The sequence below is a fragment of the Coenobita brevimanus genome, chromosome 76, assembly GCF_032717465.1.
Source record: "Coenobita brevimanus isolate Jiangsu-jjx chromosome 76, ASM3271746v2, whole genome shotgun sequence".
NCBI lineage: Eukaryota > Metazoa > Arthropoda > Malacostraca > Decapoda > Coenobitidae > Coenobita > Coenobita brevimanus.
The window spans coordinates 23,086,602-23,102,193 of NC_137029.1; the positions used below are offsets into that span (position 1 = coordinate 23,086,602).

General features: G+C 42.4%; 1 protein-coding gene across 3 annotated transcripts in view; it reads right to left on the reverse strand.

Moving 5' to 3' along the window:
- The window catches only part of LOC145408285 (synaptic vesicle glycoprotein 2C-like), a 359,002-nt gene that overhangs the window by 169,764 nt on the left and 173,646 nt on the right, over positions 1-15,592 (reverse strand). For all 3 annotated transcript variants that reach the window (XM_080279056.1, XM_080279057.1, XM_080279055.1), the window contains exon 3: positions 6,490-6,651. In XM_080279056.1, the coding sequence (XP_080135182.1) occupies positions 6,490-6,651 (162 nt within the window). The remainder of the gene's footprint in view (positions 1-6,489; positions 6,652-15,592) is intronic.

Genomic DNA, 15,592 nt, shown 5'->3' on the forward strand with positions numbered 1-15,592 from the left:
TAGTGTTATCACCATGGAAGACGGTGCAGACTGAGGGAGTGAGGGGGAAGCCAAAAGGGTATGGAGGAGGGATGGGAGGAGGGGAGAAGTGAGGCTGTGGGCAGGATTCTCTCCATTCAGTCAACAGGCAGATGGTTGCTTTTACTGTACATTAACTCGTGGCTTGCGGTCTGTTAGATGCCAAGTGGCCAAGCAGAAACACAACTCACGGTAATCGGGGGACTGTTCAATGTTCGGTAAAGAGGCGGATGGCTGCTGTCACCAAACATGTACTCATGGCTTGTGGTCTGTGTTCGATGGTGGTGGCGGCTGGGAAAGACTTAGCCCAGTGGCCAAGCGACACTGGATGTTCGGTAGAGAGGCCGCTGTCATCAAACTCGTACTGTACTCGTGGCTTAAGGTCTGTGTTCAATAGTGGTGGCGGTTGGGAAAGACTTAGCCTGGTGGCCGCACAACATCAGACATTTGGTGGGGATGCATACAGACATTCTGACACTGCTTGTGGGTTACAGTCATATTACTTGGGTGCTGGAGGTTTGTTGGGAATGATCAGACAAGTGAGCGGATTTGATCAATCAGTACAGGGGCATACAGACATCTTAGCTCTGGTTGTGGGTTACAGACTACTTCCCTCTCACGGCTTGAGCCCAGCAGCCACGATACCAAATGTCTGAACATCTAGGCTGGCCAGCCGAAGTTCTTGGGGACTTTTACACTCAGATAATAGCAAGTAAATTCAAAAAATGGTTTAATAAACCCAAGGTCCAGCGTCCGGATAATGAACAAGTCTGGATACTGAGCATACGGATAAATGAGGGAAACATTTATCTTGATAGAAGAGAAACTGAGGAAGAAATGAAAACCTCAGATGAACGGAAAACAAACGGACCAGATGGAATATCCAATAGGGTGTTGAGAATGTGCTGAAGAATTTAGTGAACCCATGCAATTAATATTTCAGAAGTCACTAAATCAAGGCAAGTTACCAGAAATATGGAAAAATGCTAACACAGTCCCTCTGTATAAAAAAAACAGAAACAATAGACAATGCCCACCACTGAACTACAGACCAGCTTCACTTACTAATGTTGTACGCAAAATAATGGAAAAGTTAATATGAATGAGACAGGTAGAACACTTGGAAAAGTATGAAATGTTATCAGAAGGGCAATTTGGGTTTGGAAAAGGAAAATCATGCATAACAAATCCCTAAGTTACTATGACAGAAACAATGCAAAAAAGAGACGGATGGGTAGACAGTATATACACTCAATCCTCGTAAATTGCGTCAATTTGGGTCTGGACCACTGCCGTGATTTATGAATTCCATGATTTATGAATAATAACTCTTACATGAAAAATTAATTTGGGTCTGGATTTTGGACAACCCGCCCCCACACCACCCTACCTACACCTATCTAGGCACCATCAAACACAAACCTACAAATTTAGGAATATTCAGTGCATGTATTAAGGGATCTCACCTTAATCCTATGACGAAATTGCTTGAGTGAATGGAGTGGGGTGGTGTTGGGAAGAACTTAGAACCTCTCAGCATTTGTTCTTCCCAAACTCTTTCGCCAGCTTTGAAAACTTCTCTCCCTTCTCAACACGACGAATGAGCTCCAAATGTTGACTGTACAACAACTGCGGCAGCTTCTTGACGCCATGATGCTTAGAGCGCTTCATTGAGGGGTTGGGAGGGGCCATGGCAGGTAGGAGGCAGGGGAAGGTTGCACAAAAAAGGCAGGTAACTCTCGTACTCCATGGCGACGGTCTGTAGTGTGCGGACTGGCAGGACAAGAACAACAACATGGCGGCATTAGTATGCACACTTGCCACCAGGGACGCGTGGTGATTGGTTGTTGGGGCGCGATTTTCAGTTTGAATGTCGCAGTTTATGGTTCTCCTCAGAAAAGGCCCACTTGGGTGCCTAGATCTGCAATTTTCGTAACTTAACAGTGATTTGAGGTTGCCGGCAACCTAGCCGTGATTTACAAATCCATGATTTATGAACACGCGATTTATGAGGATTGACTGTACTTAGGTTTCACACAAGCTTTTGACGGAGTTCCTCATGAAAGGTTAATATGGAGACTTGAATACAAAGGAGGTATCCAGGTGAATCTACTGCAGCAGATGCAGATCTTTCTAAGAGGAAGGGAAATGAGAACAATATTAAGAGGAATGTACTCATACTAGAGAAAGGTGACAAATGGTGTCCCACAGGGTTCAGTGTTGGCACCAATCATGTTTCTGGCATAAATAAATGATATAAATGATAAAATTGGAATAGTGAGTTACATGAACATGTTTGGTGATGAAGCCAAAATTCAAAGGACAATAAAAAATGAGAACACATGTATGGAGTTACAGAAGGATCTAACAAAATTATATGAATGGAGTCATAAATGGCAGATGGAATTCAATGCAGAAAAATGCCATGTAATAGATTTTGGTAAGAGTGTAAAGAGGCCTGACTGGAACTATAAACTACGGAGCAACAGTATATAAGTATCTGACAAATAGAAAGATTTGGGAGTAATTATCAATAATGGACTATCACCAGAAGACCATATAAATGAAAAAGTAAGGAACATGTATATCCTTTTGGCAAATATGAGAGTAGCCTTTACATAAATCAATGAGGAAGTGTTAAAGAAGTAATTACATCATTCATAAGACCAACGCTTGAATATGCAGCGGTAGAATGGAACCCACACTTGAAAAAGCTCGTTGAGAAAATTGAGAAGGTACAAAGAGCAGCCGCAAGATGGGTGCCGAGCCCGAGAGATCTTAGCTATGAGGAAAGACATGATAAGCTACAATTACCAACATTAGAATATGAAGAAAGACTTGATATTCTACAAATACCAAGATTAGAAGAGAGAAGAAAATGAGGTGATATGATCATGCTATATAAATATGTTGGAGGAGATGAAAATATTGACATTAATGAATATGGTACATAGTACCTAGAGAGTCATCTGCAAGAGGACACAGCACAATATTATATAAGAAAAGACTAAAGAAAAACGTGAGAGAATTTAGCTTTCCCAAACAGGGAAAGAGATCAATGGAATATATTACCGGAAGAAGTCGTGCATGCCAAAAATGTTCATGATTTTAAAGAAAAATACGATAAAACAGTATTAAAAGACAGGACACAATGAGGCTGACTTAGTCCTGTAAAAATACAATTAGATAAGAACACACACACACACACACACACACACACACACACACACACACAAACTGGAGAGAATAACAAGAGAGATAAGGCCGTAGTGTATGTTCCCCCTAAGACAAGAGCATGGAGTGATGATGAATGCCAGTAAATGCTGTCAGACATGGCTGGTTATTTACAGAAAATGATTGAGAAAAGCAACAATATAATTTTAATGAGTGACTTCAATTGCAAAGAGGTGAACTGGGAGGAATGGGACTCAGGAGGCAGCGACGATTCATGGGGTACTATATTATTAAATATAACAATGAACAATGTGATGACGCAATGAGTTAAAGAAGAGACATAGTTCCAAGGCAAGGACACACCAGCAAGACTAGACTTACTGTTTACCAAAGAACCCAATGTAATAGAATCCTTGAAATATCTGTGTCCTATTGTAAAACGTGATCATGTGGTCACTGAGTTCCAGATGATAACAGGGAATGTGGAGCCAAGAGATGAGCTTTACAGGCAGGGAAGATACAACTTTGGGAAAGCAAACTTTGCAGGATTGAGAAAATTTTTAGAAAATGCAGATTGGAGAAAATTCAGTGAAACAAGAGAGATATAGAGGAAGTGGGATATTTTTCTAGGCTTCTATAATTTGGGGGTGGAAAAATTTGTGCCAAGAGTATGGGGGAATGAAAACAGGAAAAAGGAGTGGTTTAATAGAAGGTGTATGATAGCAAAAAAAAGGAGAGAGACACGGTGTGGAACTACTGGAGAAAGAGAGGTAACAAGAGAACAAAGGAAGAGAACTAGAAATGAATACACAAGAATAGGTAGAGAGGAAGAAAGGAATTTTGAAAAAGATAAAATAGATAAATGTATGGATGAACCCAAACTGTTTTATAGATTTGTTAATGGCAAACTGGAACAAAAGGAAGGAATCACCAACTTGAAAGTAGAAGGAAAGGTCTATAAAGATGCAGCAATGCAAGCAGAAATAATGAACAAATGTTTCCAATCAGTTTTCACTAATGAAAAGGAGTTTGTAGAAGGAGAGGGAGTGACTAGAAATGTAGTAATAAAAGATATAAAAGTGGAAGTACAGGAAGTGTATAAAATACTGGAAACTCAAGATGTAAGGAAAGCCCCAGGACCAGATGGAATCTCTAATTGGATACTGAAGGAATGCAGAAAACAACTGGTGGATAAGATTCACAATTTAATTGTGTGTTCTCTGGAAGAGGGGAAAATGCCTCAAAAATGGAAGGGGGCAAATGTGGTACCAGTTTATAAAGGAGGAAACAGGAAGAATCCCTGAATTATAGACCAGTGTCTCTAACCAGCATACTCGCAAAGTTGTGCAAAAGAATTCTGAAACATAGATGGATAAAATATCTGGAAGAGATGAATATTTTGGCTGATAGCCAGTTTGGATTTAGAAGTGGAAGGTCATGTGTTTCCAACTTGTTGAGTTTTTACTCAAGAGCGATCAACGTGGTACAAGAGAGAGATGGCTGGGTGGATTGTGTGTATTTAGATTTGGAGAAGGCCTTCGACAAGGTACCCCATAAGAGACTAATGTGGAAACTAGAGCATATAGGAGGACTGAAGGGGAACCTCCTGGAATGGATGAGAGACTTTTTGAGAGACAGACAAATGAGGACAGTAATAAAGGATGGGATGTCTGGATGGAGGGAAGTAACAAGTGGAGTCCCACAGGGCTCGGTGTTGGCGCCAGTAATGTTCCTGATTTATGTAAATGATATGGCAGATGGAGTGAACAGTTATGTAAGTCTGTTTGCTGATGATGCAAAGATCCTGAGGAAGGTAGAGGTTGAGGAGGATTGTAAAATGCTGCAGGTGGATCTGGATAGGATACATGATTGGAGCTGGATGTGGGATATGAAATTTAATGCAAAGAAATATAAAATATTGGTAATGGGTAAAAGTACCAGGAGGCCATCACTGAACTATTTGTTGGGTAATGAATTTATCACAAAAATGAGAGAAGAGAAAGATTTGGGAGTGCTGGTCCAAGACAGTTTGTCACCTGAAAAACACATTAACAAGGCAGTTAGAGAGACGTATAAACTCTTGACTAATATAAGCGTAGCTTTTCATTATATGGATGAGGAGATGATGAAAAAATTTATAGTGGCCATGATTCACCCCAGGTTAGAATATGCAGCAGTAGTGTGGTCCCCACACAAAAAGAAAGATATAAACAAGATTGAGAGCAAACAAAGAACAGCAACCAAAATGGTCCCCAGTCTGGCAGATCTATCGTACAGAGAGAGGCTGGAAAAGCTGGATTCGCCTTCCTTAGAAGAAAGAAGAAAGAGAGGAGACATGATTGCAGTGTTCAGGACCAGGGTGGGAGTAAATAAAATTGACAAAGAAGATCTGTTTTAATGGGATAAGAGAGTAACATGAGGACACGGAATGAAACTGAAGAAACCAAGCTGCTTGAAGGATATCAAGAAATATAGTTTTCCTTATAGATGTATAGACCTGTGGAATAGCCTGGACAAAGAGACTGTCCAGTCTAAAAACTTAAACGAGTTTAAAGCTAAATTTGACTTATTGAGAAACAGAGACGGGACCCCACGAGTGTAGCTCATTTCCTGTATATCGCAATTAGGTAAATACACACACACACACACACACACACACACACACACACACACACACACACACACACAGATAAAGATTAATATGAATCCAAGTACAAGAGACCCTTGCTATAATGGACTAAATGGGAAGATGCCTGATCCAATAAAGCCGATAAACCATTATATCCAACAGTCCCTCCCGATGTGGAATTTCAAACACATCTGAAAATGAATGAGAGCAATAGCATATTCTAGTACTATATATGAATACCCATTTTACAATAATGCAGCCCAAAATTTCTCCCTTTCGCAGCTTTATTTAACAACCTTGTCATAGCACTTCTTCATGGCATGTACAGTATTACTACAGTCTGTTACTACAACTCAGCAATCATGATGGGATAGGACAATTTCAGGCCAGGATGGAGTAAAAGGGTAGGAAACACGTATTGCACCCCACTGCACCCCATTTAATGGACAATGTTCATTACAGCCGAGGGAAGTTTGGTGGCCTTCGTAGTGTTTGTTAAATTCGATATCTGGTATATTGAGGTCCATTAAGGCAAGGGTCTACTGTAATTTGTTATAAGAAAAAAATGAGGCAAATACTAGTCTGAGTTAATGTATATGCACAGCAACTGACTACAATGTAAATGATATAACGTTTTCATGAATTTCTTAAACCAAGAGTATTCTTACCAACAAAGACCATTGAAGACAGCCATCCTTTCTCTTCTGATGTCATATGTAGGTCACATTCTGCTGCTGGCATAAGAATGGACACACACAAGATCTCGATGGCATCACTTGCATTTGCAAATCCTCCTACAATTATCAAAATATACTGAAATAGACCATAACCTGCAAAAGAAAAAGAATATGATATATACATGAAAAGACTGCTTCATAATTAGAGTATGCTGTTGTTAGCTGGTTACCATCATTATATATATTAACACAATGTTATATAATCTGAAAACACAGGACTAGTAAGTGATAATTCTTTCTAAGCACCCTCAAGTTCAGATCTAGGAATACACTCTGAGAGGTTCAGTGGGCTGACCCGTATGCATACACATTATGCACTTCACTCCTTACATATTTATTGACAGAGTACATACTTTAGTACAGTACATACAATACTGTACATTGAAAATAGAATTGTGGTAACATAAGGCATCGGGAGTTATCACTAGGTCACATATTGAGTATAGTGGCTGGGAAATGGCTGGGAGAAGGAGGGAGGTGAGAAGACAGGAAGAAATCAGTAGGATAGAAGTTGTGGAAGCAATGAAGAAAGTTAAATCAGGGAAAGTCCCAAGAATTGATGGAGTGTGTGGTGAAATGCTGAAGCATGGGGGAGAGATAGTAGTAGAATGGATGTGGAAGATGTGCAGATTGGCCTGGGAGGAAGGTAGAGTCCCGGAGGATTGGAAGTCAGGTATAATTATTCCCTTGTACAAAGGAAAAGGGGAAAAAGAAGTGTGTGGTAATCATAGGGGCATTTGTCATCTTAGTATAATAGGAAAAGTGTATGGTAGGATACTTATTGACAGATTTAGAGAAAGAACAGAGAAATTAGTTGGAGAAGAACAGGGAGGCTTTAGGAAGGGAAGAGGTTGTGTAGATCAGATATTCATTCTCAGATCTTTAGTGGAAAAGTTTCTAGAGAAGGGAAAGAAGTTGTATGCGGCTTTCATGGATTTGGAGAAAGCATATGACAGGGTGGATAGACAGGGATTGTGGAAAGTGTTAAGAATATATGGAGTAGATGGGAAGTTGTTGAATGCTGTGAAGAGTATGTACGATGGTGCGAAGGCTGCAGTGCGTGTGGATGGTGAACTAAGTGAATTTTTCTCTTTGAAAGCTGGTTTGAAACAGGGATGTGTCATGTCTCCATGGTTGTTCAATCTGTACATGGATGGGGTAATAAAAGAGGTACAAGGTAGGGTAGTGGATGTTGGAGTGGCCCTGGTGAGAGAGGATGGTGTTTGGAAACTCCCTGTACTGTTGTTTGCAGATGATACTGTGTTGTTGAGTGAAGACGAAGGGGAGCTGCAAGGCTTGGTGGATGAGTTTGAGAGAGTGTGTAAGAAACGGAATCTAAAGGTGAATGTAGGGAAGAGTAAAGTGATGGTCTTTGAGAGAGGTGAAGTCAGTGAATGTACAGCGAGGTTGGATGGTGAGGAATTGGAAAATGTGAGTACGTTTAAGTACTTGGGTAGTGTGATGAGTAAGGATGGAGGTTTGGAGGGTGAAGTGCTTGAAAGGGTACAGCAGGGAAGAAAGGTTGCTGGTTCTTTGAAAGCAGTGATAAGAAACAGGGAAGTGAGCATGGAAGTGAAAAAGTTACTACATGACGGTATTGTGATACCAACTCTAACGTACGGAAGTGAAGCTTGGACGTTGTTGGAAGGACACAAGTCAAGAGTGAGAGCCGTGGAAATGAGTTATTTAAGAGGAGCCTGTGGAGTCACATGGAGAGACAGGCTGACGAATGAGGATATAAAGGAGCGTTGTGGTGTTGATGTGGATGTGATAGGAAGTGTTATGAGGAACACACTGAGGTGGTTTGGCCATGTGGAGAGGATGGAGGGTGAAAGATTGACGAAGAGAGTGTATGTGAGTGAGGTGGAGGGGGAAAGAGGGAGGGGGAGGCCGAGGATGAGATGGAGAGATGGGGTGGAGAGGTATATGAGAGAGGGGGGTGTGAGTTGGGAGCAGGGGAGTGAAATGGCGGGGGACAGGGCGACTTGGAGGCGTTTTGTTTGTTGCCACCCCAAACGGGATTGAGGCGTCTGGCAATAGATAGATAGATAGACATATTGAGTCTATGGAGATGCAGTAAATCTAGAACTGTGGAAGTCAAATTGTATTCTGTATAGCATCACCAATAAAGTGTGTTCTTTGGATTACCAATTTCATGCTCTACCATTTTACCACACCTACCTCTCACCCCACTCCGACCTTCTTGACTGCAAATTTATTTTCACTTCCAAATATCATATAAGTAATTATCATTTCGTTTTGTTAATAAAGGCTACAACATGCTTGCATGCATCAACCTTGGTTACCTAATGGCTGGGTGGTAACTATATAACCTACCCATATGTATTCCTTACGTGGCAACAAGCTGGTTGGCTGAGGGTTAGTGCCCCTCCCCGTAAAACAACAAACTCAAAGACAAATGGCCAACACTTATGGGATTATGGCATCTGGTGCTCTCTCTCTCTCTCTCGACAAATGGTCACCACTAATGGGATTATGGGATCTGGTGCTCTCTCTCTCTCTTTCTCTCTCCACGTGCTTCCCCGCAAAGATTTGCAGAACTAACTAATGGCCTTTCCATCACAAAATGTTTGCAAATACCATTATCCTTGTTTCCTACTGTTATTAAGCCCAAAATGACAAATTCTGACCAAAATGTCAACGAAATAATTTTCACGCGTCATGATTTCTGACAATTTTGCACCATTGTGTCGCATATGATAGTCAAAATATTTAATTGGTATTTTTCTAACTTTCCAAGGACTTACTCTGACCTACTTCAAAAAAGAATTAGGATGATATCTACTACCATTCTTGTGAAAAAAGTAAACAAATGCACAGACAAACATACACACACAGCTTGACCTTCTTATATAGGGTATATATATGAGAGAGGAGGGTATGAGCCGCGGGGAAGGCAGTGAAATGGCGGGGGACACAGTGACCTTGAGGCAATTTGTTTGTGGCCACCCCTTAAAGAATTAAGGCACCTGGCAATGCTGTGTACAGTATATATATATATATATATATATATATATATATCTATTGCCAGACGCCTCAATACCGTTTGGGGTGGCCACAAACAAATCGCCACCAAGTCGCCCTGTCCCCAGCCATTTCACTGCCCTGCTCCCAACTCACACCCCCCCTCTCTCATATACCTCTCCACCCCATCCCTCCATCTCATCCTCGGCCTCCCCCTCCCTCTTCCCCCCTCCACCTCACTCACATAAACTTTCTTCGTCAGTCTTTCACCCTCCATCCTCTACACATGGCCAAACCACCTCAGTGTGTTCCTCATAACGCTTCCTATCACATCCACATCCACACCACAATGCTCCTTTATATCCTCATTCGTCAGCCTGTCTCTCCATGTGACTCCAAAGGCTCCTCTTAAATAACTCATTTTCACTGCTCTCACTCTTGACTCGTGTCCTTCCAACAACGTCCAAGCTTCACTTCCATACGTTAGAGTTGGTATCACAATACTGTCATGTTGTAACTTTTTCACTTCCATGCTCACTTCCCTGTTTCTTATCACTGCTTTCAAAGAACCAGCAACCTTTCTTCCCTGCTGTACCCTTTCAAGCACTTCACCCTCCAAACCTCCATCCTTACTCATCACACTACCCACGTACTTAAACGTACTCACATTTTCCAATTCCTCACCATCCAACCTCACTGTACATTCACTGACTTCACCTCTCTCAAAGACCATCACTTTACTCTTCCCTACATTCACCTTTAGATTCTGTTTCTTACACACTCTCCCAAACTCAACCACCAAGCCTTGCAGCTCCCCTTCGTCTTCACTCAACAACACAGTATCGTCTGCAAACAACAGTACAGGGAGTTTCCAAACACTATCCTCTCTCACCAAGGCCACTCCAACATCCACTACCCTACCTTGTACCTCTTTTATTACCCCATCCATGCACAGATTGAACAACCATGGAGACATGACACATCCCTGTTTCAACCCAACTTTCAAAGAGAAAAATTCACTTAGTTCACCATCCACACACACTGCAACCTTCGCATCATCGTACATACTCTTCACAGCATTCAACAACTTCCCATCTACTCCATATATTCTTAACACTTTCCACAATCCCTGTCTATCCACCCTGTCATATGCTTTCTCCAAATCCATGAAAGCCGCATCCAACTTCTTTCCCTTCTCTAGAAACTTTTCCACTAAAGATCTAAGAATGAATATCTGATCTACACAACCTCTTCCCTTCCTAAAGCCTCCCTGTTCTTCTCCAACTAATTTCTCTGTTCTTTCTCTAACTCTGCCAATAAGTACCCTACCATACACTTTTCCTATTATACTAAGAAGACAAATGCCCCTATGATATATATATATATATATATATATATATATATATATATATATATATATATATATACATATACACAAATACATATATATATATATATATATATATATATATATATAGCTAGATAGATAAATAGATAGATACTGTACATGTCTAGATAGATAGATAGATAGACAGACAGATAGACAGATATAGATATACAGTCAATCTTCGTAAATTGCAGCAATTTGGGTCTGGACCACTGCCGTGATTTATGAATTCCGTGATTTATGAATAATAACTCTTACATGAAAAATTAATTTGGGTCTGCACTTTGGCCAACTCACCCTCACACCACTCTACCTACACCTATCTAGGCACCATCAAACACAATCATACAAATTTAGGAATATTCAGTGCATCTATTAAGGGATCTCACCTTAATCCTATGACGAAATTGCTTAAGTGAATGGAGTGGGGTGGTGTTGGGATGAACTCAGAACCTCTCAGCACTTGTTCTTCCCAAACTCTTTCACCTGATTTGAAAACTTCTCTCGCCTCTCAACACGACAAATTAGCTCCAAACGTTGACTGTACAACAACTGCGGCAGCTTCTTGAGGCCATACTGCTTAGAGCGCTTCATTGGGGGGTTGGGAGAGGCAATGGCAGGTAGGAGGCAGGGGGAAGTTGCACAAAAAAGGCAGGTAACTCTCGTACTCCACAGCGACAATCTGTAGTGTGCGGACTGGCGGGACAAGAACAACAACAACATGGCGGCATTAGTATGCACATATGCCACCAGGGACGCGCGGTTATTGGTTGTTGGGTCGTGATTTTCAGTTTGAATGCCGCGGTTCACGGTTCTCCTCGGAAAAGGCCCACTTGGGTGCCTAGATCCACGATTTTCGTGACTTAACAGTGATTTAAGGTTGCCGGCACTCTGACGGCCACCTAGCCGTGATTTACGAATCCGAGATTTATGAACACACGATTTACAAGGATTGAATGTACTCATGCAGTAGGCTTTCGACAGAGTATGGCATCGTTCCTTGTTGTCCAAACTCCCTTGCTATGGACTAAAGTCTTTTGTTCCTTTAATTTCCTCATATCTCAGTAACAGAAAAATAAAGAGTAAAAGCAGATGACGTATATTCCAATTTCCACTCAATTAACGCCGGCATGCCACAGGGATCAGTTCTGGCGCCAACCCTGTTCCTGGTTCACATTACAGTAATTATCTCCTATCTGTCACCCACAATCCCATCCATTCCTATGCAGATGACTCAACTCTTCATAGTTCGTTCACACTCAGACACCCATTTACAAAGTCTGATACTTTAACTCCCAACTCAGTACAGCCATCTCCATAAATCAAGACTTATCTATGATCAGTGAATGGGGACAAAACAACCTTGCCTCATATAATGCTAGTAAAACTAAATGTATACAATTTACTAATACACAGGTATTGCCAGATTCATATATTACCTTCAATGCTACAAATATTCCCATCCCCAAAAGTATTGAAATTCTCGGTGTCTCACTTAACAAAGCCCTCAGCTGGACCTGTCATGTCAGATCACTTGCTAAAACTGCCTCAAAGAAGCTTGGATTATTGTACAGAGTCCATAACTTCTTCAATGATGAGCAGTTAGCTATACTTTATAAGAGTCATGTGTGCTCTCAGATTGAATACTGCTCACCCTTGTGGAATGGATGTGGAGAGGTTGCATTAAAACAACTGGACAAAATTCAGAACAAAGCTGTCAGAATTATTAATAACCCTGTTATTACTAATAAACTACCTCCGCTACAAATAAGAAGGAATGTTGCCTCCCTTACATTATTTTACAGATATTTTTATAGCAAATGCTCAGACAAAGTTGCGTCCATTGTGAAACCTCTCCATGCCTTCCCTCATGCTACACGGGCATCTGGTAGCGCTCATGACTGGACTGTCACATTACCATATTGCAGAACATCTGCCTATCAGAATTCTTTCATTCTCCAAACAGCATCACTCTGGAACTCGCTTCCCAAGAGTTGTTTCCCTCAAAACTTCAACCTACAGCTGTTCAAGTCTAACTGTTACAGATATTTTATTAAGAGAGGACACCAGTAATCTGGTGTATGGATTAGTTTTTTTTATTCATTTATTTTTCCTTCCACTGTTCCGTTAATTAAAAAAAAAGTATACAGTATATAAATATATATATATAAATATATATAAATCTATATATATACATATATATGTATATACAGTAATCTCCGTACTATATGGACGCCCACTTTCCAGACATCCCCACTTACTGGACATTATCATCCCGGGATCCAATATTCCCAAAATGGTCCGAAAACCGCAAAAAAATTCAAAAAAAATCTGACTTTTTCCCGCCCGTAATTTGAACTTGGCGCACGCGGACAGCTTTGTTTTGGTGCATCATTCCTCCAACGTGCACTAGTGCGCCCCTGCATCTTCCCCACTTACCGTCTGTCTCTTGTCGTGAGTGCACGCTTGTCGTCATGGTTGCCCACGTGCTCGCATTTGTGGTGGTGCCTTACCTGCTGCAGGCTCTCCTGCTGCTCTCGTGCCTCTTCTTCGTGTGTGTGATGATGGCCCCGCCACCTGAGAAGAGGAAGAGAGTGGTTTTGACTCTGGAGAAGAAGAGGGAGATATTGGAGAAAGTAGATGTGGGATGGTCTTCGTCACGCATCCTTCGTGAGTTCAACCTGGCCTGATCTACTTTGTCTGATATCAAGAGATCCTGAGACAAACTCATGCAGTACACGGCTGACTTCTCGTCGAAAAGCAAATGCAACGTGGAGAGGAAGATGATGTTTACTCCCAAGTATGCTGAAGTCGACCATTCCACGTTGATTTGGTATCAACAGCAATGTGCTGCTGGTGTGATGGAGCGTGGCACGGAGCTGAAGGCTGCCGCTGAGACGTTCGCAAGGCTTCACGACGCCTTAGACTTCAAGGCATCCGAGGGTTGGCTCTTCGCGTTCAAGTTACAACATGGCCTTACCAACCCTAAGTCTCATGGCGAAGCTTTGGACGCTAATGAGGATGAAGTAAAGGAGTTTCGGCACAAGGTGAAGGGCTTGATCGACAGGGAGGGCCTCACACTCGGTCAAGTCTACAACGCTGACGAAACTGGTTTATTCTATCGCTCTATGCCTGAGAACACTCTAGCCGAGGAGACGGAGAAGCGTGTACCTGGCCGCAAGCTCTCCAAGCAAAGGATATCTGCTTTGTGTTGTGCTAATGCTAACGGCATGCACCGGCTTAAGCCCGTTATTGTTGGCCGTGCAAAGCAGCCTCGGTGTCTTCGTGGGGTGATGGATGTCCTTCCTGTCGTTTGGTACCATTCCTTGAAGGCATGGTTCACAGCCCACATCTTCAAAGACTGGTTCCACCGCCATTTCGTCAAGGAGGTCATATGTTACCAAATGGAGAAACTGGGAATCCCACGCAACCAGGTAAAGGCCCTCCTTCTCAACAATGCAACTGCCCACCCATGCAACAAGGACTTGGTGGCTGAGAATGGCCGCATTAGGTGCATGTTTCTGCCACCTAATACTACTGCTCTCATCCAACCAATGGACCAAGGAGTGATCGTGGCAACAAAGCGGCTATACCAACGGAAGTTCCTGGACGAGGTGATGGTTGTTCTCGAGGACGAGCGCAGGGAGGGACGGGACACGCGAGGCCAGCGGACTTTGGAAAACCTTTGCCGCTACAACATCAAGTCTGCCATTTACAACTGGGCCAGTGCATGGAAGGAAATCCCTGTCAAGACTCTAGAAAATGGTTGGTCTCGTCTGCTTCTTGGAACGGATGTGGAGCACGATTTCCTAGGTTTCGACGTGGATGACTTCCATGCATGGCTACGTGCGCATGGGGAGGATGTTGATGTGGACGAAGCGTGTGAGTGGTTGGATGACGATGAGGGCGATCCTGGGTATCAGGCCCTCTCTGATATCGAGATCGCATCTTAAGTTGCAGGTGTCAGTACCCAGCTTGAAGATTCCGATGAGGACAGCGACAATGATGCAGACTCCTCTCAGCAGGACACTACTCCAGCCATCCCCAAGTTGAGCGCACTCCGGGAACACCTAGAATTCATTCTGGACTACCTGGAACACAAGGACTGCGACAGGGAGATGGGGCCCTTGGGACTTGTGGAGAAAGTGCATGCTTTCAGGCAGCGCATCATTAATCGTCAGAATCATCGTTCCTTGTGTCAATCAACGATTGACAGCTTTTTCAGGCCCGTGACCCCCGCTGTGCCCAGCCCTGGCTCCACTCTGTTGCCTCCCCAAGACAGACCCTCATGCTCCGAGCCACAGCCCAGCGCATCAGCCACGGTGGAGTCACCACTCAACATGAGTTTGCGCCTATCTTCAGAGTCATCTGCAGTGGGTATGCCTTCACCATGACCCAGCGACGCACCCCTACGTCACCTCCATGTGCTACTCTCAGACTCTGACAGTGATTAAATGGCAAGAACTTCTCCACTAGACCACACAGGAATTTAGTGTTGTGCAGTGAAAGAAAAACAGTGATTTAATAGACTTTCAATGTAGCTAAATTTAACTAGAGTGTGTTATGTTTAGCAAATGGATTTATGAGTGCAAAGACTTTAAGTGCAGAGTGCAACACTTATTTCATAAAGTTACAATGGAGCATAAGAAAGACAAGAGTGCG